Raw genomic sequence first — 25,518 nt, 5'->3', positions numbered from 1 at the left:
GTAAGGGGATAAATTCCTTTAGCCCTAACCCCCCCCCCCCTCTCCAAGCAAAGAACGAGGGCACGAGGTTTACTAGAAAACAGGGCGCTCACACGCCGTAATTGGCACCATAACAGGATGATCAGTTGCCGGGTAGAATTCCATTATGGTTCTAATTAAAAGGCCATTAATGGTGGCTGCGGCGACCAATTTCACTCCCTCGCAATGCGATTTAATTTCCTGTACAGTATAGTTTTCAGCATACCTTGCTGAGCTCCCTGGCTTTTAAAAGGCTTACGAACACCAACCCCCCCCCCCCCTCCGCCATATTTTACCCAGGGAGCCTTGCTGTCAGCATGGCGGCTAGCCATCGGTCAACAAGGCCATTGGTGGTCCCTCTATCACTCCCGATGTTCAAGCTGCTCCCCCAGCCTTCAAAAAGCACTCTCCCAGACCAGCACCGCACCAGGTTTTCATTTGATTCTTCGTCCTGTGTTGTGCCACTGTAATAGTGGAGGCGTGATGGGAGATGACATAAATATACAGTACCAGTCAAAAGTTTTAGAACACCCACTCAAGGTTTTTTTCCCCCCATACTATTATTTCATAGTTTTGATGTCTTCACTATTATTCTACAATGTTGAAAATGGTAATAAAGAAAAACCCTGGAATGAGTAGCTGTGTCCAAACTTAACTGGTACTGTATATTTTTTACATTAAACTATTTCTTATAAAATCTGTGCTTTTGAAACTAACAATTTCCTCTAATAGAATATAGTCATCTAGTACTTCTACAAATTTCTCTACTGGCTTTTTTTTTTAAGAGAAAAAAAAAAACTGGCATTGCAGTTAAAGATGCATTACATGGAAGGACAACAAAGCTATCAGGAAACGCAGGCAGTTGCCATCACTGCCAACCACCTCGCCCACCCAGGCACAGAGCGCGTGAAACGGAACAAAGCTGGTGTTGCATCACCCGTTTGTCATCACTGCCTCCATGCCGTCGGATTACCCCCAAGCTCCTCTGTACTAGAAAGTATTTCCCCCTCTGCTTCAACTCCTTGTGCTGCAGGTGGGGAAGACGTGCACTGCACAAGTCATACATATGGGGGATGGGACGGTTCGTTTAGACAAACTGCAAGGGTGTCATCCTCACGATAGACCTAGTCGAACAATGCATAAAATATATGGTCAAATCTTTCCAATAAATAAATCTCTCCCTTGAGATTAAGGGTCCACTCATCATTTACAAATTGCTTTATAGATTAGGCACAATGTTGCTGTGTGAATGCACTTATGACCGAGGCAACTCAATTTCTCATATTTTAAAATTATTTCCAACCATTCTGAAACAAATACTTGAACGACAAAATATTACTTTTCCTTAAACTAAAATAAATGCATTTCTGCCCTGATTCCTTACTGTGCGCTCACCACATCAGGTCCCTCACCCCTCTTACAGATATCCATCTATAGCATCTAGACACGTGAAATCATTTTTGGGAGTGACGTAAGAGGCATCTTCGTCTGCTTGAGGTCATGCCCGTTTGTCTGAAACCGATGTGTTGATGCTGCCCGTCTTGGTCAAGGTCTCTGTTGAAAAATTGATTATCAACGAGACTAACCTGGTTAAAATATTTTAGACAATCTGACATGGCCTAAATGCAACATAAAGGAAAACAATTGGAATCTGATGGAAACCAGGAGTCGCGAAACGAAAAGGAGCCAAAGTGGTTTCCATATCGTGAAGCCACATTTAATTTTCATGAACACGGAATCAGTTTAGTACATCAAGACAGTGCCCAAGAATAACTAATATGCATGACAGTATGGCAGGGGTGTGTAAACCTCAAGCAAAGCCAAACATCTTGCCATTTGGCTCATTAATGAGGCCCTCACACAGTGCAGCAAGTCTTGACTAAAATGTTAGGTACTGTAAAGTTTAAAAATAAAATAAAAAATGTTTTATGGCGAGCGTGAGATCAGGAGAGAAAGACCTGTCAACAGACAGCCCTTATAGACAATGCATCAATAAAGCACTTCCTCCACCCTCCTTTCATTGACAAAACTAGGGGAGAGTGAGCATTTACAGCTCAGTTCCTGTTTTTCAGCGGCTGCTCCCCCCCTTCCATCTCTACCTCTTTCCCACTCCTTTCATGCCAGCAGCAGCGGCGGCAGGCAGCCTGCCGTTTCACGGCCCAGGCCCTTTGTGCTCCACCTATACAAGTAGGTATGATTTCTGCCGAGTCGTAAAACAATTACTGGCGAATTCCTGCAGCTCTTTGATTTCTGGCCAGAAGCTGGGGGGAGGCACATCCAGTGGCTGATGGTACCTCTGCTCTCCAGTAAGGGGTGGGTGGGGGGGGGGGGGGGGGCACAGGGAAGTAGAGGCAGAGGGGGGCTTTGTCCAGTACTGGGGACATCAAGGAACACTGGAGATTTGTGACAGTGCACATCCTGTGGTCTTTAGGAAACAGTAGAATGAACTGAAGGACCCAAGGTGCGCACACACACACGGCATAACTAGTGACTAGCAACTGCTAATCTCTAAACGCCCTGTGCTATTGACCGACTCCCTGTCTCTCCATGATAAGAATAACACCTCAACTACGAAACTTTCCTGAGAATTGTAAAAATGTATACACCCTCTTTAAAAAGTAAAAAATGGGGTTGAATGCCAAAAAGAGGCATCAAAAGACCTATATCCAGCTGGCTGGCAGGAGAGGAGAATGGATGTAATGCTGGCATGACTGTTGTCTTGGGGTGACAGAGGTAGAGGGCAGCGGTAGGAGAAGTGAGGGAAACTAAACCAAAATGAGCTTCTGGCAGAGGAGTGTTTCTGACAGACCTCCCAAATCATGAGGGGGAAATCAGGGGAGAGGAATGAGTCACACTCTGCACATCTCCAATGGGCAATAATCAGTTTGAAGGCAGGGATGACATGTCAAGCCCCAGGGCTGGAGACAATTATCTCAGCAGAGGTGTGCGCGGATCTGGTGTCCGCAAGCAGGAGTCTATTCTGGGCTCCACAAATCAAACCTGTTGTTGGAAATCGACTTTGCGCTTACAACATTTATCATACCCACCAATTAATAATTAACGATAACAATGAGGGGGATACAAATACTGTAAATAAATAATAGCGTTCAAGTGAAGCTTGTACAACTGCTAGTAAACACTGGCAGGGTCACGCACACATGCACTTTCACTCCCAATATCCAGACAAATGTCTCAACATTCACTTTTGACTACAAAACGGAACCAAGCACATCTAGGCTAGCACATCTCCAAACCCACACTCCTCTAAATGCATCAAAACGTACTACATTGCAGACAAAGACAATATCGCCATCAATATCAGAGCAAGACGAGATCACATTAGCGAAACCACAGCAAAGGGAGGAGAGGAACGCCACACTACATCTAAGACATGTTTAAGCCTGAGGAGATCTCGTCTATGGGTACTCCAGTGACTTGACTTGGGGTATGTGCACAGCCCCAAAAATAATGATTAGGAAAGGCAGTCAGGATAAGGAAAGATGTATATATATATATACATTTTTTTTTTTAACATTTATATATATTTTTTAAAGGCTTCATGCGACAACTCCAGGAGCCCAGGCGAGACCCAGGGGCCAACATACTGAGCCAATCATTAAGCTAACCCACCGCTATGGAGGGAATAGGGAAGGCAGGCGCGTGCACACACACACCTTATTTAAACTGGTTATCGGAGAGCTTCTTACAGAAAAATAAAGAGTCCTTCACTATCTCAACATAAAGATCCAGTAATGCTTCTCAACTCCCCCATTCCACCCCCGTAATGACGAAATGCCCTTCCATTAAAGGGACACGCTTTTCATGAAATATTACCCGCACATCCTAAGAGGTACCATCTCAAAAACAGATTAAAACACGCCAAATGGGGTGCTTAACACCACAAAGCAGCATGTGCCATCGGAGCTGATTGCAAAAAATAGCCCATTCTCGGTTCCAGTCCAGAGCTAACTTCTTCAGGGTTGGTGCGCTCCGCCGAGACGACAGCGATGCCATTCGGCAGTGGCCGTCGCCACGGCAACACCTGAACGCCAGGGCCTAACTGCTGCCTATAATGAGGCGGCACTGTGACTTTACAGACTGTTGCATCATTAATTTTAATGTGTCGAGGAGAAGCAGCTTCCCCCTCCTGGACTGAAACTGGAAATCAGTGCAGCTGTGGGGGAACGCAAGAGCAGAGTTACCGCTAAGTCTCTAGTTCACTTCCTATGCCCCACAACATTCTCTCTATCGCTTTTGAAAAGAGATATACGGTGGCCAGGTAAGTTAAAGCAACATGGAGTAAGGGTAGTTGAAACCCCCCAAACAATTAGAAAACTAAAAGCACTGTTACACAAATAGGAATAGAGGATTAGATTTAAGATTTGAAACAACTCTTTGAGCCCGTTCTGCCCAATACCTTAGTTCACACCGGCAGAGACGTGAACATCAGTTTGCCGGTCGTCAGCATCTTTTTACAGGGAAATATATTTTGCGAGTGACACAAATGTGATCTGCTCAGCGCCGTAAAATCAATAGCTTCAAACTTCCCATAGAGCCAATGGTCATGATTTATTACTATCATGCCTTAAAATGTTCGCTGAGGTTTTGAATTACGATTATGACTGTGGAGTCAAGGGAACCGGCCAGCTATTCCCACTGGCTTCGAGGCAGGTGTGAGAGCATCCTTACAGCACAGAGCATACACTGCATATGATGAGCAAGTGCTCATTTCAGAACCCGAAATGACCGGCAAGAAAAAAAGACAAATGTATTGAATAGGGAGTCATAACAGGCTACATTACTAACATCTGTAAAATAGGGAAATCTCGTTCAGAGAACAATACGATGACGGAAATCAAGTCAGTCCCACAACAAAACAAAAAAAACGGGTGTATTGGTTATGCTTTGACAGGCCCAAAGTAAAAATGTCCGACTAAACCGTGTTCCAGTCCATTTATTTTGGGATGGGGGTCGGTCTCACCCCCTCCTTTTCCTCCAGTCCTCCTCACAGGACTAAATATCAGGTTTCCAAGGCTACACAGCATGGCAGCCAATCATAACCATTTTCTCCAGGTCTGTTTAAATGTCTTGCTGGCCATAAAACTACAAAATCGGAAGCTTTAAAATCGAGACAGAGCAGAATAGTGCAGAATGGGGACGGCAACTGACCACTCCTGTTGTGACAAATGTTGTCGTCATTTTATGGTCTTCATAATTCATATATTACCTGCTTTATTCTAGATTTGTACACATTTAGGACGGATAAAAAAAAAAATGTAAACCATCCACAATACATTTTTCTAAGAAAAGTGAGTGAAAATAATTCCCTGTCAAGTGAGGAGAGGGCACCGGTGTGATCCACAACAGCTGCAGGATGGCTATATTAAAACAGTAAGGCCGGCATTTAGCCGCCTCACAAGAGGGAAGTGAGAAAGGGAATAAAGGGGACCTTCAGAGCTACATATCCTTGGAAGGCGTGTGTGTGTGTGTACACACCCCTCTCCCTTTCTGCAGGGGGTAGCTGTGCCCTTACAAGACCAGTATTAAAAACAGTCAAACCTGCTCGTCTATGCTAGGTTTGCCCTCAACTTCTTTGGCTTTGCCCATCAGAGGCCCAATGCTGATCAAAGGTACCAGAGAGGGGTAGGGTTAACCTCCCGTGATACAAAATAATAAGCCTGATTGTTTACCTGACAACGGCATCATACATTTCAGCCAAGCTGAAGACTGGCTGTGGAGGTATTTTGTACACAACAGAAGAGCATTGATGCCACACTGCTCCTGAAGAGTCTTGGGGTTCGAGTCCGACAATTCCACAAATGTAAAATGTAGCCTACCATTTTAGGTGTAACATCAGAACACCAGTCATTTACCCGTTAGGGGAGACAACACCAAGTTTTAGAATAAAAACGTGTGAGGCAGTAGATTGCAAACCAGGATACAGCTTGAACTTGCTAAGGAAGGTTTCAGGCTAAGAGGAGTGCCCGATTGGTCAAATTGAGCGATAAGCTGCAAATACATCATCCTTGCAAACAGGATCCAAGGCTGAAAGCATTTAAAGCCATTGCCTAGCCTGAAAACCATGACCTTGCCTAAAAACAGAACCCAATGTCACTGTTGGCAACACTACGTTTTGATGTCAGCGCACTCTCGAGGGTAACCTAGTAACGAACCACCATACCCAAAAGGTGGCAACACTGCCCACCCCCAAAACAATTTCAACTACCTAAAGAAATATGCATCCTAATTTTTTGCGCCTACGTTTTATACAAAACCCTTCGAGCTCAGGAAGTACTTAGGCTGGCAATTTGTTACCATGTGAAAACACTGAAGTACCATACTACCGATGTTCCCTCTAAAGCTGCGTGTGTGCGTGGTGCGTCACGCAGAAGAAATATGAGCCTGTGCGCGATCGTAGAAAATTGAGTGAAGTTCAGTTCAGAGGTAACACTATCGACGTGTAGCTCTACTGTGGGAATTGTGATCGAATAAACACAATATTACCCACTTTCAATGTAATATACCGAAACAAAATAAACTATGCAAGATTTAGTATGCAAAACTGAGAAAGATATTTTCTTATAGGCAGAGTGTATTGGGAGTAGGATTCTATTGCATTAACAGGCATGACTCAGGCCAGTACTCTACACAGACTGGTGGCCCATAACCAATCAGAGCTGCAGTAAGCCTGTATGCATTAGACCATTGCTATATACGGATCTGTGCCATTCACTTTGAACTGGACTGTGTTTAGGCTACAGCGGCCTCAAGTAGATGCACTTGCTTTGAGATCAAAGTGAGAGCTGCATGCAGCAACGTTTGCATATTTGTTCATATTCTTTGCTAGTCAGCGAGTTATTAGCACAGTTATTAGCCCAGGGAAGAGGTTGCGTCTTCCAAGAGCACAAGATGTGTGCACTTCTAGCCATCTTTTATGCCTTAAAAAGGGGCAGTGTTGTATTTTGAGACGGTCTTGAATAAGCTAAGTAGCCAATAGAGCGTAGCATAATTTGTCTGATTCTCTCTAATAATGTTACGTTACTAATTAATTTTATTTTGTAAAGTGGTTTCTTGCAAACATCGTCAGCCACCTCGTCTGAAGGACCAGTGGATAAACAGGTTAATGTCAAACCCTGCATGTTTGTTATGTTTGTTAAGTCTCATAGAACGTAGGTGTTGGCTGAATGATAGAACAGCTATTACCATGTTAAAAATATTACGGGGATGCATTTCCTCTGTCGTTTTTGATGTTAAAACTAAGCCAAATCAAGTAGACCCTCAGTGTTCACAGTAAACACACACCAGAATTAGAGGAAACATTCACCTCCTAGGGACTGGGGTAAGATCTCATGGCATGTGTCATAGCAGGGGATTTAAACAAGGTTAAGTATCTTCCTGCTGGGGTTTTGGAACATTTTATTCTAGCCAAGCACATAATTTATCAAGAACTGGCGGGGGGGGGGGGGGGGGGGGGGGACTAGAGTGAACCCTCATTTTACTCACCGCTTGTCAAAAGGGCTTCTTCAGAACATACACTACATGGCCAGAAGTTTGAGGTCACCTGCTCATCAACATCTCATTCCAAAATCATGGGGATTAATATGGAGTTGACTTTTCCCACTTCAAAATAAGAGCACTTACAGTTGACCGGAGCAGCTCTAGCAGGGCAGACATTTGACCAACTGACTTATAGGATACCACCTTTCCAACAACGGTGCCACGTTGAAAGTCACTGAGCTCTTCAGTACGGGCCGTTCTACTTATTGCATGGCTGTATGCTCGATTTGATACACCTATAAGCAACGGACGTGGCCGAAATAGCCAAACCCATTAAATTTGATGGCGTCCACATACTTTTAGCGTACATCTCAAGCACACTAGTTTGATTTGTGTGTAATGCTATGGGGAAATAAACATAGTGGGGGAGGATTTCACCACACTGTCACACAGACAGGCAGGCGCGCACACACCTCAGCTGTTCTCATGAGCACATCTTTAGATCTGTCATTTATGCCATGAATCAGAAATACTGGGTGATAAATGTACTTTTGCTAACCACATCAAACTCCGAGTCAGGTGTTCCCACGAATAAAGAGATCCGTTCCAAATTCCCTGCATGCATTGACAACATGCGTGCAGCACTTTGGAACGGCAAGTACAAGCGACACTTTGTATAATGGCACTTGCCTTGACCACCTCTCCTCGATTTGCCTAACACAGTATAGATTTATGCTTGTTGAAATGGCGTCTTGTTTACGCGCATGTAAACGGACAGATTTTCCAGTTTATTGAAAGAAGACTGATTTGCTCAATGACTCCGCAGTAAACCGATGGACAAGGTAGATTCATAACCAAATACATCATACTATGCAGTGCACTATAACAGCCCCTTCTATTTCACCCACTTGAATACTCACCATGTTCAAATGAAGCTCTCGAACTCAGATACTGCTCAATTTAACTAATCAAAACAGAACATAGGTGTCAAGAAATAACTTTCCATTTAACAGCAACTGTCTATTTTTTTTAAATTTAAAACTCAAGTAGAAGGCAATTTACAATTCATTGTTTATGCATTTTTTCCTTGCAAGACCAAGAGGCTAGTTACTTTCTTATCAAAGCCACACTTGAGTCGTGATGATTTACAACATCCAATCCACTGAGTCAGGTTATAACATTTAAACCCGTAAGCCAGCATTCAGAGACAGTATTCTCTCAGAAAAAGAGAAAGCTTTTCTCTTGAACTGATCTCAACCTCAATCCCTGGCTCTAGTCTAGCAGGCGGTTTTGTCTCTTTGCAACAAAGAGCAGACTCAAAAGCAGCCTTTGGTGGATTGCAGGGGGGGGGGGGGGGGGGGGGGTGTACAATCAACCATGTACGACAGACTGTAGCCTACCTGCACCAGTGAACAGGGACCAAGCATATGCAACGCCAATGAAAACATCCTTATGGTGGCTGACTGGATCTATGGCTGTCTTGTGTTCAAGTCTGCCAGCATTTTAATGAATATCGTAATAGGCTGTTGTCATTCATTCAGTCCAAACTGTGAGAATACTAGTGACATTTTGGAATAGGAGTCAAAATTAGAGCCCTGTAGGCTTCTACTATAGGTATTGGTAACATGAAAGCACACAATTACCTGCTGTCAATGGAAATATTTGAACACTTATAGGTGATGTTGGTAAATGGACAATGACCATGTTGTGAATTGTGCTAACACCCTGGACAAAGTAATAAGCATGTGAGGTGTATCAGAAGGCTGCCTAGGTCCAACTGCCCATGCAACAAGTTTCCACTGTGTGTGAAACCGGAAGACACTGGCAGGTCATATTTAACATACAAATGGCCACAGTCAAGTCAGTGATACCCAACAAACCAGAATATTTATATTATAAAGAGGTGAAAGTGACAAAGTATAAGAACATTAACAAAGAAAATCCTACTCAAGACTTGATTTATATAGTAAAAGAGCCTACTGAGGTGCAACAGAACCCTATAAAACACATTTCTATAAAGACCCATTCTGTACTTTGCCTAATGCATATTTTTCTTGATGCAATGACTATTCTTCATAAACATACTGTTGAGAGGAGTCCGGGGTATTAGTGTTATAGGAGAGTAAATACCAAATACTTTTTAATTAAACATTTTTTTTGGGGGGGGGGGGGGGGGTTGAACTACTTTATGATTTTACAACTGTTCCCAATAAACGATGAATGTTCCCCGGCAATCCGAGTCGCGTGTAATTGCAATATGACAGGGTCTCTCCAAGGCACCAGCTTTGGCACGTTTCCCAGCACTTGTCATGCCGAAGAACACTCAAACACACCAGCAGGAAAGGGGGGGGGTAAAAATCCCAAACCAACAAATACTATAATTGATCCCTTCCAGCCGTGCCAGACACTTAACCACTATGCGCTCCACTGTTTGAACAAACCTTCTGTTTACCATCACCAAATATACTGGGTAGCGGTCACATTTTGCCTTTCTAGTTTAGGGTAACTTGGGGGAAACCGTCCACCTTATGGGAAATGTATATTTTCTAAGAAGAAAAAAAAAAAGCACATTTTTGGTAAGATTTAGATATGTACATACTGGCTATCCTTAGGCAAACACGTTTTGAAGGGGTGGGGTTATTCAATAAATAAATACAATTGCGTAACTTACAGATGATGTGGATTGCCCTGGGGGCATTTTGGCCAAATCGAGCATTAAGTAATTGTACTACTTTATTATTACAAACTGGTAAAAAACATTTTTTTTCAAAGTGCTAACCAAGTGGATTATTTATGTTTAGGCTCCCCTAATGGTATATTGTGCGTGTGAGATACAGACACTGAACAAAAGCCAGTACATCAGGAGACGTGGAGGAGGCCGTAGGAGGGCAACAACCCAGCAGCAGGACCGCTACCTCCACCTCCCTGAGGGTGGTATGAGGGCCCGACGTCCACAGGTGGGGGTTGTGCTTACAGCCCAACACCGTGCAGGACGTTTGGCATTTGCCAGAGAACACCAAGATTGGCAAACTCGCCACTGGCGCCCTGTGCTCTTCACAGATGAAAGCAGGTTCACACTGAGCACATGACTATCACGTCTGAGTCTGGAGACGCCGTGGAGAACGTTCTGCTGCCTGCAACATCCTTCAGCATGACCGGTTTGGCGGTGGGTCAGTCATGGTGCGGGGTGGCATTTCTTTGGGGGGGCCGCACAGCCATCCATGTGCTCGCCAGAGGTAGCCTGACTGCCATTAGGTACCAAGATGAGATCCTCAGGCCCCTTGTGAGACCATATGCTGGTGCGGTTGGCCCTGGGTTCCTCCTAATGCAAGACAATGCTAGACCTCATGTGGCTGGAGTGTGTCAGCAGTTCCTGCAAGAGGAAGGCATTGATGCTATGGACTGGCCCGCCCGTTCCCCAGATTTGAATCCAATTGAGCACATCTGGGACATCATGTCTCGCTCCATCCACCAACGCCACGTTGCACCACAGACTGTCCAGGAGTTGGCGGATGCTTTAGTCCAGGTCTGGGAGGAGATCCCACAGGAGACCATCCGCCACCTCATCAGGAGCATGCCCAGGCATCGTAGGGAGGTCATACAGGCAAGTGGAGGCCACACACACACACACACTACTGAGCCTCATTTTGACTTGTTTTAAGGACATTACAAAGTTGGATCAGCCTGTAGTGTGGTTTTCCACTTTCATTTTGAGTGTCACTCCAAATCCAGACCTCCATGGGTTGATACATTTGATTTCCATTGATCATTTGTGTGATTTTGTTGTCAGCACATTCAACTATGTAAAGAAAAAAGTATTTAATAAGAATATTTCATTCATTCAGATCTAGGATGTGTTATTTTAGTGTTCCCTTCATTTTTTTGAGCAGTGTATTTTTGTTCAATATATAAGTACCAGTCAAATCTTGACAGACCTACTCATTCAAGGGTTTCTTTATTTGTACTATTTCTACATTTTCTGTAGAATAGTGAAGACATCAAAACAATAAATAACACATATGGAATCATGTAGTAAGTGTTAAAGTGTTAAACAATTTAAAATATATTTTAGATTCTTCAAAGTAGCCACCCGTTGCCTTAATGACAGCTTTACACACCCTTGGCAGTCTCTCAACCAGCTTCATGAGGAATGCTTTTCCAGTAGTGTTGAAGAAGTTTCCACATATCCTGAGCATTCCATCACTCTCCTTGGTCAAACAGCCCTTACACAGCCTGTAAATGTGAGGAGACATTGTCCTGTTGAAAAACAAATGATAGTCCCACTAAGCACAAACCAGATGGGCTGGCGTGTCGCTGCAGAATGTTGTAATAGCATGCTGGTTAAGAGCACCTTGAATTCAAAATAAATCACAGACAGTGTCATCAGCAAAGCCCCCCCCCTTACACCATCACACCTCCTCCATGCTTCACGGTGGGAACCACAAATGCGGAGATCATCCGTTCACCTACTCTGTATCTCACAAAGACACAGCGGCTAGAAATATGAATCTCAAATTTGGACTCCACCGGTCTAATGTCCATTGCTAGTGTTTCTTGGCCCAAGCAAGTCTCTTACTAGTGGTTTATTTGCAGCAATTCAACCATGAAGGCCTGATTCACAGTCTCCTCTGAACAGTTGATGTGGGTATGTTACTTGAACTGTGAAGCAATCTGAGGTGCAGTTTACTAATGAATTTATCCTCTGCAGCAGAGGTAACTCTGGGTCTTCCTTTCCTGTGGCGGTCCTCACGAGAGCCAGTTTCATCATGGTGCTTGATGGTTTTTGCAACTGCACTTAAAGAAACTTTCAAAGTTCTTTACATTTTCTGGATTGACTGACCTTCACGTCTGAAAGTAACGGAATGTCGTTTCTCTTTGCATAGTTGAGTTGTTCTTGCCATAATATGGACTCTGCCTTTTACTAAATAGGGCAATCTTCTGTATACCACCTCTACCTTGTCACAACACAACTGATTGGCTCAAACGCATTGAGGAAAGAAATTCCACAAATTAACAAGGCACACCTGTTAATAGAAACGCATTTCAAGTGACTACCTCATGAAGCTGGTTGAGAGAATGCCAAAAGTGTGCAAAGCGGTCATCAAGTCAAAGGGCTATTTTTAAGAATCTTTAATATAAAACATTTGGACTTGTTTAACACTTTTTTGGTTACTACATGATTCCATATGTGTTATTTCTTAGTTGTGAGGTCTTCACTCTTATTCTACAATGTAGAAAATAGTAAAAATAAAGAAAAACCCTGGAGTGAGTAGGTGTGTCCAAACTTTGGCCTGGTACTGTATATTTTTGTAAATGACCTGAATATTTGACCAATGTACCTCAAAATCGTTTTGTTGGAGTGATTTTAAAAAGTTAACAAAATATACAATTTTTAGGGAAACTTTCCCAGGGAAAGTGTTGGGGGGGGGGGGGGGGGGGGGGGATTGGCGACATAGTAGTTTGAGAATTACAGGAGGGGGGCGTTTAAACCCAAGCTGCCCTCCATGGATCAGCTATTAAAAACAAAGCCACCTTAGACACGTTATGGTTTGCAGAATACTCATTCATTTGGGTTGCCAAATCCTTCATAGCCTGTTGCAGGTGGGGCGGAATTTGCCTCTTCTAATAAAACAATTCATATTGCTTTCATCTATCCGCAGGTTGTTTTAAACTCTAAAATGAATCAATATGTTGGTGTTCAATTCTCCAATTGCGCATCTAATAAATTACGTATGCGCTATAGGTGGGAATGTTCAAATTAATTAAACAAGTTTTGGGGAGTAGAAATATCAATATTTTCAATTGACAAACTCTGCAAAAGGCTATAACAAAACAGCGTGGGGTTTTTTTTCTACCAAAAAAGTTCGTGCACACAAATCAACCCATATAGGGTTTGCCCGGAGTTGTAGTGTTTGCTTTACAATCAAGCAGTCTATTCTTCTATGACAATAAAACTTTCCAAAACAATCTAATAAAAATTAGGATAAATTATAATCCTACCTCTTTTTGGTCTTGGGAAGCTTTCGTGCAGGTGAAAAACAACTTTTTCCACAAAGTGCTGAATGTTGCTGTGCTCTGGTCCTCGGACAAACACCATCCAGTCGTGCGTAAAGCCTTCCACCGTGGGTTTCTTTCTGACCTGGGCACGATGTCCAAGTTCTAGTTTCACCTGAACAGCACCCTGTAACATCCAACATCATATCACATATTGTTGCCAAACGAAGGCTGGACTGGCACCATGGCAAAACGATGGTCTCAATAGGCACACACGCAATGCGTGGAATAAATCAATTAAAACACCCACGTTGCAGAATAACACATTTCGATTTGATATAGGCCTACTCAAAATCCCATACACTCTATCCGGCATAACATTTCAGCAAAGAAAGCATCGGGTCTATAGCCTGCCCTATATTGATGTTCATGAAGTAGCTTTGGCTACCGTGGTCTATACGCTACAAACTGCAAGTCATTTTGAACAACGCCGAAAAACTATTAAAAGTCTAATTTGCCAGGGTAGACTTTTTTCGTTATTTTACCATCCAAGCATCACTTTCGCACTAATGCTCCTATACACGATATATGCGGCATTCTATACGCGCTTCCCAGCTCAACTAGTTCTAACCAAGAGCAGCTATCTGTGTTTCTACTGTACTTCGATAGAAATATGGCTGGAAATCTTCTGCTCAGACGCGCCGGGCAATTCCGCCTTCTTCTAGCAAAGAAAACAATACCGTGCAACACACCCTTGCTAAGCATGGTCGCAAGCAGTGTACTCACCGATGTGGCCATTCTCGAGGCCGCGTTCTACCGCTATTTCATGGAGAATTTGTTTTAAATGAGAAGATAGAGAAGTGCATATGGCTGATGGCGGACATGGTCTCTCCTAATTGAACTCAACCCGGAGTTTCAAAGGCTGAGGAGCAAAATAAGACGCATGCGCTGTTTTGTGCACTGACAAGAGCCGCAGACGAGCAGGGGGAAAGCGAACCAATGAGACAGCGCACACGCGCAGACAACCAATGCATGGACTATAGTAAATCCACCTCACAATTTACCCACATAGGCAAGTGGCTTTCAAACCATTGATGAGTACACATAGTGACCCAGCATGAACAGTCAAAACATACATTTACTCTCTTACGACAGCTTTGACTGGAGCACTTGATACTGTAACATAACATCATCCAATATATCAAACATAGCCTACACTCTACTATTCGATATTTTTTTTAATCCTCCATTAGCCTACAATTGGATGTCAATATACTCAAACAACATACTCAAAAATATACTTTCCGCAAATGGTCATTGAATCCACATAATCATTCATACACCATCCATATCAAAACAAACAACATACTATGAGGCCCAAAATAGATAACTATTCATATGTTTTTTTATTCCAACATCTCATGTTCCTTTAACATAGCCAGCCCATAATGACACCCAAGTATGCTTGATCTGGTAATGTGGTCCAGAGGCTCCATATGTTTGGTGTGACGCACTTGCGGAGCCTCGGTTGGCTTGCGGAGGCCAAATCAAACGCCGTACCACATCGCTGCGCCTCCCAACTTTTGTAACAATGTGGAGGGCTCCGTATAGCGGCATATAACTCCGTATTGACATGATTGGTTGACGGTTGGTTGGGGCGGTATGTCCTGTATAAACACGAACACACTTTATTGACAACTTCCTTCACAACAGCTCTGGTCTCGGTTTCCCAAAAGCACGTTCATCATTACATCTTTCATAGGAGCAGTCGTTAAATCTCCCAACCATCGTTACTAAAGTTTCTCTTGAAAACGCTCGTGTTCAACTCATAAACAGCTAAGTACGTCGTTAGAAGCTTTTTTGACCTTCCTCATTACTTTATACACAGCCGATCTCTGCTAAACACAAAATCAATATTTTTACCCGTCTTTTTTGGACAGCCCGTAACGAATGGAACAGGTGACAACAAATACAAATGTGCCAATTGGAATAGATTGGAAAGGGAGAACACTGATCCAAGAGCAGTGCTTCCTTTCTTTCGATCCTATCAGTATGGTAACATGCCTCAAATACACACTTTTTTTTAAACAAACATTCTCTCTGTGTGGTGTTTTTGGAAACTTTTGTTACATCTGCAGCCATTGTAAGAAATATGCATGTTAAAACACATAAACCTAAATGCCAATTTATGCTTGCTCTGTCAGTGCGATCCCGGGAGCTAAAACACTGAGGGTATGACGCAATTGCTGTGCCTCCGAAGGCTCCGCAAATGCATCACACCCTCCGAAAATGCATCACACCCTCAATACGAAGCATCCAACTACAACATCGTCCAACCACATAATTGGATCAAGCATAAATTGGCTTTAACAATGCAGGGGCTCTGCATAGTCCCGCATTTATGTGATTGGTTGGATGTAGGAGCGGGTTAGAGGCTGCTCCACGAAGCATGAATGGACTGACTTCTGCAGAGGCGGCATAGCAGTAAATGCTGTACAGCCAATGCATATTCTGGAATGACCATAAATCAGCTTTAAACATCTTGATTTTGAACTATAGGCTAACTCCGAATACCAATTCGGATCATGTCTACATACATCCAGTATGACGTGAATGAGCATTGAGATATCAATGCAAGGGCTTCCACTTTCCATCAGTGGGCTAAGTCTTTGTTCACAACATGATCTTCCTAATGGCGAACTTGGACTTGAGAATCTCTCTCTCATAGACATCCTCCAAAACCTTTGGGTCAAATGGTAGTTTATTCTTGGCATGGGGAGTATCACAAGAAAGATAACCTAACAATATGGACTTAAATTGACACAATACTTGTTAGCAAAGGTGTTAGGGATTTGTAGGAGTTTGCAGGGATTTGTAATCAAAGGAGCTTGCAGGGATTTGTAGTCTTGCATGATGTTAATTTTGATGCTCATTCGCATTTTAGAATCAGAGTAAATATAGCCAAATATTTTGATAAATGTCACCTTGTCTGAGAGAGATTTACATGGTTATCAAAACATCACGCCAGGGTAAGTCTACAAGAAACATAACCCTTATTTTAAGTGTTTTCCCTATGGATAAAAATGAATGTTGGAAAAACGATTGGAACCCTTTCCCTGTTTGGCCGCTAGGTTTTATGGGTATTATGACACCTCCACTGTGGGGCTCTATAAATTAATTAATAAATAAACACCCTTGAACTTTGCACATCTGGATTGTACAATATTTGACAATTATTATTTTTTAAATCCTTCAAGCTCTGCCAAGTTGATTGTTGATCATTGCTAGACAGCCATTTTCAAACCTTGCCATAGATTTTCAAGCCGATTTAAGTCAAAACTGTAACTTGTCCACTCAGGAACATTCAATGTCTTCTTGGTAAGCAACACCAGTGTGATTTGGCCTTGTGATTTGTGGTCATTTCCTTAGTAGGTGATGTCAGAGGTCAGCATGTGGGAGCTCAGGATGATAGATGCGTTTCCACTAGTAATTACCAGTTGGAAGGGCGGTAAAGTGGATTTTTCCCAGTGGTATGTGGTAAATTACCCCTTCCCCCTTGGTTACGAATATAGCGTATGGGTTGAATGTACCCTCCCCTTGCGAAATCTTGATTTGTCCAAATAACCAGTGACAAAAAACCCATGCACCGGAACTATTCCTACTCATTAGCTATCGGTGCCAATAGTTTAAAGGAAGATCTACTAATCTGACAGCTCTTAATATCAGTAGAATGGAGGCAAGCACAAAAAGATTACCTATTGCAGAGGTGGTGATGCATTCAGTGCCAAACCAAAGCGCCATGACACGATGGATTAGGATCGATTCCTCATCGGTCCGTTAAAACAGGAAGTCCAGAGAAATATCTAACCAAGCCAGCTTTGGCCATAGTCACTTACACAATATACCAATCCAAATTACATCAAGTAAAATTAAATATTTGTATTGCACACAGATTGTTTGCTGAAGAAACACTATAGCCTTGATCACACCAATAGCATCATTGTGCAAAATAGTACACAGCATCATCTGCATATGTGTGCAACAAAAGTTCAACATTCACCTTCTGCTACCATTTATGTCAAACCGTCAACGCATACAGTTTGACGCATATGTTCAATAAATCCAACGTATGCACCACACAGAAAGTACTGCAACTGCCTCTGCAACACAATTCTGCAATGCAAACCCAGGGTTCCATTGGAAATGAATGTACTTCTGGTGTACCAAAATGCAGTGATGCTGTCGGTGTGATCGAGCAAGCAAGCAAGCCTGGGATGACAGTGGCTATGATTCAATTTAATTTTGGTATTATATCGTGTCCTTGACATTTAATGTAACACTAGGACCAATTATCACTGGTTCCACCTGTTGAGCCTACTTACTCATCAACACCATCATGTCTGTGAGGACTGGTTTCGGCCATGCCACTCATCAAATCAAAGTTTTTTGGTCGTGTACACATTTTAGCAGATGTTATAGTGGGTGCAGAAAAATGTTCATGTTACTTGCTCCCAACAATGCAGTAAAATATCAAACAAGTATACAAATAATAATAATAATAGTAATCATTTCAAAAAAAGAACACAAGAAATCCAGCACATTCACAGAGACATTTCACTTGAGGTGTCAGAAACTCAAGGCAATCATCCTACGTTGTTCAAGGTCACAGCACAGTTCATTTAATAGAATAAAAACATTTCTTCACACTTTACCATTTCCTGGAAAACGATGTCCCAGTCTTATCAACAATGTTATTTGAAAAACGATTTCCTTTTATCAATGGTATACAGCAATTTACAGCTAAAAGACAATCTCAGTTATGATCTTGCATGCTGAAATGAAGGAAACAACCATAAAAAAAACTTGCTAGTGAAATGTTGATCTAACATTACAGTAGGTTTCTTTTGGCAATTTGGTGTTTTATAGGATGCACAAGACCTATGTCCAGTGATTCCTCCTCCTCCTCCTCATCATCAGTAGGCTATATCCAGATTAATGCTTTAGTTGAAATATATGTATGTAATAATAATCAATTCAAGAAAAATAGGATTCTTATTTATTAAAATATGACATCATTCTTTATTCAAATAAGTTTGAATGACATGTACGTTATGGAATTATTCAATTGCGTTTTCCATACTTGTTTGACGCTTACTGCACACCGTACTCCCATGTGTTTTTGCCAGTTCTGGACCAGAGGTACAGTTTGAAGTGTATTGCAATTACAGTTATTGGTTGATCATTTTTAGTTAGAGAGTTTAGGTCTGTATTACGGTCTGTAATGTAAAGGTGTAGACGTTTAAAATAGTGCATGTTTTATGTGGAATAAGATTTCGCGCGCTGCAATCTAACGTTATTGGCTATTCAGTGCAGTGGCCAGTTTAGGAGCCTACGTTAGCTCACCAAATTCATTAAACTTTGCAAGCTAGCTAGGTATAATTTCAACAGACGTTCTGTTAGTTTGTATCTAACTTACTGCCAACTGTAACTGTGTGTGTTATTTGCAAGTTATCAAGCCCTCAAAATGATTAACCTAACTGAAAGTGACTTAGATGTACAGTAAAGTTAGCTGTAGCTTGATATCTAGCTTGTTACTGAACCAGTATATTTGCGTTAGACACCTCCAACGCCCAGAAAGCTCAGACTCCCATTCACTTGCTCTGCAAGCGTTATAATGTAAAAATACGTTAATTGATCACCAAATATGCAGTTTCGCTGAGCAACTATCTTCATTTACTCTCGTTTCGGCCGGTATGTACTAACAAAAATGTCTACATTTTAAAAGCAACAGAAAAAGAAAAGGCTATTGGGCACTTCCAAATGTGTGTTGAGCTGTTGTGGGCTTCCGTCCTGTTCGTGATGAATTGGAGCTTTCTGGGCGTTAGAGACGTCTCTAATGCACAGATGCTGTTTTAGCTAGCTACAGTGCATTTGTTTAACATTTGCGAGCGTCAGGGAACTTGGCGCTTGCAACTCAGGAAACTCATCATGATGGTATCGATATGTCTTCTGTCTCTACTATTATTAACCCCCAGGTACACCAGCAGCTAGACAGCCAGGCTGTTGGTGGAGTTTATGGTAGTCCTACCAAATGTATCCCATTGCATTAACAATGTAAACATAATGTGCTATCTATTTTGCCTGCCTGCCTTAACCAGTAACTACATCGTTTTGGAGGGCAAGCAACAAGCCATAGTCAATTCTGCTATCCACAAGCATTAGGACTGTCACTTTCAAAGGCACAGGAATGAGCATTTCAAACAATGTCACATTGTTACACTAACAATGCCGAGCCAGCAGTACAGGCCTGTTTACATTGTTAGTGAACAAGTTAAAGGCAGTCTAGAAACCCCTGAATAGTTTAATTCACATGTTTCACTGACTATTGTCCCTCTTTGAGTTTGGAAAATGTGCCATGCAGCACAGTGAAATAACATCTATTTTTTTAAAGACTATATCTGGGTGTCAAACCTCAGCATAGTCGGACTAGAGCAAGATGAATATGTTTGAACATAGTAATGTAAATCCATAAACGATTTTATGCCATCTTGCTTATGCCTAATTCAACAACAGCAACTTTGTTTTTACATTCTCAAAGAATATGAATGTTAGTTTATTCCCTCTATTGTCTTTTATACACATTTAATAACACTGCACAACAATTTTGGCCACATTTCAATCCCTTCACAACACAATGTCATTTTATGGAACCAAGCACCTTGTGCACAGCCAGCATTGACAGGTGGATTTGATCCTTTAATCCTAGTCAGTCACGTCACAAAGGCCTACGATAAGTTTCAACCATAAACACCAACTTGTAGAACAGTTGTTAGAAGTCTACTTTTAGCATTGAATATGAGAGCCTTACCTCGCTATACGTTTGGGCTGCAGTAGTGTGGCTGTTTCTGTGGATGCTGTATTAAGGTCGTTGAGAGTGAATGTTATAGCTGCGTCAGGGGCTGTGAATGGGCTGTTGCACACTGTTGGCCTGTCACTTATCAGCTCTATAATAGAGGGGGAACGGGTGGGGCTGCGGTGCGGTGGGGGGGCTACATTGTCTCCCATATTCCCCCTCTGTTCAGAGTCTTACACACAGCACATACAGATCTCCCTGGCTATCAGCCAGCCAGGCAGCCAGGGCCCTGACAATAACCATCTGGTAGTCAGTCCACTTCTCTCTTTCTCTGCCTTATTGTCATTCTTTAATGGAACAACAACCTGAGATGGTCCAAGTTTCAATGTATTCAATGTAGTGACTAGCAAACTGCTCGGGGGCCAGTCATCTGTCTGTATTCGGGAAGGTGTCTCGTGAATAATGCAATCAATTCATGCAAAATTATGTCAGTGGCCAATGCCACCTGTCAGAGCTTTAGTTCTCACTGCGGGGGTCGTCTTTCAAAGGGATGCAGGTACCTGCTTGGGGGCTGTTCTTCAATGTAGGTACACAGTGCATTAGGCTAGTTGTAGCCTATATGACACAGCAGATGGCTGGAGTTTGGGGAATCACTCTGTTTTAGGGCAGTTCAGCTCGTTTTTGTAGGTTGTCATGTCAGTCCGCTGGGAGCTAGGACAAAAAATGTAACGTAAAATGTTTCTTTGAAACATGGCCAGAAAGTTTGATTTTCCAGGTATCCTCTTCAATAACCTTAGTTTTGTTGTGTGCTTTTGTTTTCAACAAGGAGAGCTCCGTTCTATTTAAGTAAATATTCCAGTTTCTGTGCTCTCAATCCTAAGAATAATCTTTTGGTTTTTCTCCCTCACTCGCAGGCATGACCAGAGAAGATGAGTGAGAATTTGAAAAAGAGATTTGACTTTCCCAGCCCGCTCATACAGGCCCAGGTAAAGTGCTGACTGAGAGATTGTCTCTGGATTGGGGTTGCAATGGGGGGTCATACTGTTCAGGTTATTGTGAGCCAGGATCCAACTCTGTAGTAAGCCTGTTGTCTATGTCTGCAGACGGTGAGGAGTCTGGTTGCGGCTGTGCTGAAAGAGAAGGGCCAGAATGAGAGGATCGGCCAGTCCTCCACCCAGGTAGGTGTCTGACTTTCAAATTTGTGTCTGAGTATCATGTTTGAGTGTGAAGCTGTACCTCAGGCTGTGACATTTGTTTCTGACTGACCCACTGTGTTTTTGATTGATGCAATTTGTTTATGACCACATCATGTGTCTCTGACTGTGTCTGACTCCCGGCTGTGGAGGCCCTGTAGGAGCAGTGCTGTAGTGGCTGTGCCTCTGCCTCTCCTGTGTCTTTGACTGTGTCTGACTGTGTTGCAGGGCCCAGCTATGGAGGCCCTGTGGGAGCAGTGCTGCAGTGACTGTGCTGCTGTTCGCTCAGCCTGCTGTGACGCCGTGGTGCTCCTGGTAGAGCAGGCCCACGCTGACCTGCACTACATACTCAACAGCGTCCTCAACCTCCTGCCCTCCGCCAGGTATTACACACACACGCTTGTCCACACACACACCAGGGTTTCTGTTAAAATATTTTTAGCGCCGGACATTTGACCGGAATTTTTATTTTATTTTACTGGACATCTGAGAAATTTACGGGACCCATATGCATTGGGCACGTGACCTGATTAGGGCGTCCACCCACGGTGCTCAGAATGACATAAATCACATTTAGATGATGGTAATTCATATTAACAGAACATGCAAGTCGAGGATGCAATGATGTCTTGAATTCTGATGTGCTCTTTGAAGATGTTAGAAGAACTGTGCACATTTACTTTTCCTCAGCCAGCAAGACGAGTAACGAACAGCAAAATCACTAGCCTGTCAGTCTACTATCCCCCATTGTAGAAAGTTGACCTATTTTATAGTCAGCTTGTCGAGTAAGAAATAGCCTATTCCAAACAGGCTCTGGGACAGTTTTGGAACGATAGATCCCAAATTCATACAACCAGTAGGCCTGGGCTACATAATAAAAAAAGTTAAAGCAATGAGTTTGATGCAACAGATCAGAATGTGTAGCTTAAAATGTTGAGCAGCTATTATTTCATCACATTATAAGCGCAGCAATGCGCACAAGGCAGTAGGCTGCGCTCAAATGTTTGTTCCATAATGCATTTTACGGGGGAAACACTGTTGTCAAAGTGCACTGCACATGCGAGCGGTTTCATGTGACAGAGATGGAAATATCCATTAGAAAGAGGGGAGATCTAATAGGATTGTGCCTTTGGCTATTGGACAACGAAAGAAAGTTTATATGAAATAATTGCCTCCACGGATATTTTGGCAAGGTAAGACATGCCTCATAATATGTAGTATAACGTTCAGGTTTCAAACAATTAAGCATATGTTTTCAAAATGCATACGGCCTCTCGCTCATTGCAAAGTGGTGTGTGATGCGCTGATGAAGCCTGCCGTCCGTTGCCTGTGTATGCAGTTTGAGAGCCTGTGGCAGCAGCAGATTTCCCACGGAAAGTATCTGTAGGCTGTACGCGTGTGATAAATAAGATGCATAACGAATATCCTGTACACGTGCCAATTTAATTCCACAAAGTTCTGCAAATGAACCTATAGACAGCCTAGCATGACCAGTCAAATGTACTTACATTGACTGGTATTTCCATTAATGAATAGGCTAAAAAGCATCATTTTGCAATGGGATTTTTTTCCTATTCTCCCAGACAACTGGCCAGAGCCAGTTTTATTTCTCTTTTTCAACATTTTTATAGGCCAAAAGCCGGCGATTACCGGCTAACGGAAACTCTGGCGCGCGCACACACAATTCAGAAAATATGTCTCGGTGTGTATTACAGCCTTTTTGTTTTTTACACGTGCTCAGAGAGTTCAGACAGGCTTGATTAGAGTCAGACTCATAAAAATGGTCTTCGACCGTTGTTCTTCTTCTACGACAGCCTCCCGCGCTCTGTTGAGGTCTTAACAGAGCTTAGCCATACTGTCAGACATGAGCCCCTCCCCTATCTCTCTGTGGTTGAACACTTATCGGGACATCCTGTTACACGGTATTGTCACACCAAACTGTAGAGCAGTTGATCGTGCTATATTAAAAGTCATGGAACTCATTTCGATAGTAGTTCTGTAGCACTGAAAATACACTGCACTCCATATATAGGCATAGAGATCATATCTGTGCAGAATGATAACCATGGCCACTATCATTCACTGAATGACATTGAGTATGTTATTTTTTAAATTTCCTTTTTTGTTGTTGTTAACCAAATTCATTCAGGTCTGTTACAATGGTAAACACATTGAATGATGGTGGTGTATTGGAATCCGAACACTCTGCCCTGTTGGCATTGACTTGTTCATAACACCTTGGGCCCTCTGCTCTCACTGTAATAAGATGGTAACAAAGTCATTTCACTGAGGAGGGGACACGCTGTCTTTGCCACTCGCCAGGCTGCTGCTACTGCTGACTTTGAGCTATTGATCGTGCTGAGCTAATGGCCAGCGCAGCAGGAAATGGAACGCCAAACAGCTTGTGACCTTTCCCATCTCTGATATTATCGCATGCGCCGTCTAATATCATTGTACAAGTGTACAGTGTATTTACTGCAGTGGTCACCAACCGGTTGATCCCGATCAACTAGTCAATCTTCAAGGCATTCATAGTCTATCGCCAAACATTTCTGTAGAAAAGCCAATGATAAAGCCTTGAGCTCCAGTCTTTTTTAATTAGTCTTTCACTGTTGTCGGTAGGTGCACTTGATTCAGAAGCCCTACGCTGGATAGGCAAAGTGTTCCCATTTTGAACTATTTTATTTGTCTGAAGAAACAAACTCTGCCTACCCAGCGGACCAGGAGAGCTAAATCAAGTGCTCCTATTGCGCTGGCCAATCGGATAGCTTAAATGTCTGACTACAGCTTCCACAACCCCACAGCAAAGTTTGTCCAGTATGAAGGAAGTTCGAGGAAGTTTTGCGAGCCAATGCTAACTAGTGTTGGCGCAATGGCTGGAAGTATCTACTTCCAGTCATTCCGCTACTTTCAGTCATTGCGCTAATGATAGTTAGCATTGGCTCACGAAACTAACTCTAACTTCCTTCATATTGGACACAGACATAAAAATGGTATCCACAAGTTCATCTGACTCTGGGGATGTATATACAGGGCGTCATTGTCAAAATCCCGAGGTATCCCTGTAAGGTCCTCTGCACAGTATAGTCCCAAGCTATCTGGGTTTTCTGTAAACTGCTAGTTATACTCCTGGCCTTATTGATTTTTTTCTGCTTCTTATGAACAGGAATGTGCAGGGGTTGATAAAAGTGATAGGAAGGCTTCTCCAGGTGCAAGCGGACCAGCGAGACAAAGGAACGCCCTTCACTTGTCCCTACTCCATCAGGTTAGTCCACTTCACTTGTCGCTAGTCCATCAGGTTATTCCACTTCACTTGTCCTCGCTCCATCAGGTTATTCCACTTCACTTGTCCTCGCTCCATCAGGTTATTCCACTTCACTTGTCCCCACTCCATCAGGTTATTCCACTTCACTTGTCCTCGCTCCATCAGGTTATTCCACTTCACTTGTCCTCGCTCCATCAGGTTATTCCACTTTACTTGTCCCCACTCCATCAGGTTATTCCACTTCACTTGTCCTCGCTCCATCAGGTTAGTCCACTTAATTTGTCCTTGCTCCATCAGGTTAGTCCACTTCATTTGTCCTCGCTCCATCAGGTTAGTCCACTTAATTTGTCCTCGCTCCATCAGGTTATTCCACTTCACTTGTCCTCGCTCCATCAGGTTATTCCACTTCACTTGTCCTCGCTCCATCAGGTTAGTCAACTTCATTTGTCCTCGCTCCATCAGGTTAGTCCACTTCATTTGTCCTCGCTCCATCAGGTTAGTCCACTTCATTTGTCTTCGCTCCATCAGGTTATTCCACTTCATTTGTCCCCACTCCATCAGGTTATTCCACTTCATTTGTCCCCACTCCATCAGGTTAGTCCACTTTTTCTTTTTCTTTCCCGTGGTATGACTTTGTGGGCCAAATAGGACCATACACACCGCTCTATTTCCCAACTTTACTGTGACCACATGAGGAA

The 25,518-nt window shown here is 42.8% G+C and overlaps 2 protein-coding genes across 6 annotated transcripts in view; one reads left to right on the top strand and one right to left on the bottom strand.

Moving 5' to 3' along the window:
• mllt3 (MLLT3 super elongation complex subunit) overlaps nucleotides 1–14,518 on the bottom strand; it is a 41,992-nt gene extending 27,474 nt beyond the window's left edge. Inside the window, exons 1-2 of one of the 2 annotated variants that reach the window (XM_021615178.3) lie at nucleotides 14,296–14,518; nucleotides 13,516–13,696 (exon numbers count right to left, since the gene is read on the bottom strand). In XM_021615178.3, the coding sequence (XP_021470853.2) occupies nucleotides 13,516–13,696; nucleotides 14,296–14,307 (193 nt within the window). In that variant the 5' untranslated portion in view covers nucleotides 14,308–14,518. Of the gene's footprint in view, nucleotides 1–13,515; nucleotides 13,697–13,819; nucleotides 13,992–14,295 lie in introns of those variants that run through there. The other variant, XM_090183867.1, reaches the window with a different exon arrangement.
• Nucleotides 14,519–18,645: 4,127 nt separating this feature from the next.
• The window catches only part of focad (focadhesin), a 63,721-nt gene continuing 56,848 nt past the window's right edge, over nucleotides 18,646–25,518 (top strand). For 2 of the 4 annotated variants that reach the window (XM_090183861.1, XM_090183860.1), the window contains exons 1-4: nucleotides 18,658–18,708; nucleotides 21,277–21,348; nucleotides 21,466–21,540; nucleotides 21,784–21,938. In XM_090183861.1, the coding sequence (XP_090039987.1) occupies nucleotides 21,292–21,348; nucleotides 21,466–21,540; nucleotides 21,784–21,938 (287 nt within the window). In that variant the 5' untranslated portion in view covers nucleotides 18,658–18,708; nucleotides 21,277–21,291. Of the gene's footprint in view, nucleotides 18,709–21,276; nucleotides 21,349–21,465; nucleotides 21,541–21,783; nucleotides 21,939–24,721; nucleotides 24,821–25,518 lie in introns of all 4 variants that reach the window. The other 2 variants (XM_021615173.3, XM_021615174.3) reach the window with 2 other exon arrangements.

The sequence above is a fragment of the Oncorhynchus mykiss genome, chromosome 9, assembly GCF_057628025.1.
Source record: "Oncorhynchus mykiss isolate SJ-2025 chromosome 9, ASM5762802v1, whole genome shotgun sequence".
Classification (NCBI taxonomy): Eukaryota; Metazoa; Chordata; class Actinopteri; order Salmoniformes; family Salmonidae; genus Oncorhynchus; species Oncorhynchus mykiss.
This window is presented reverse-complemented; position numbering and strand designations above follow the sequence as displayed.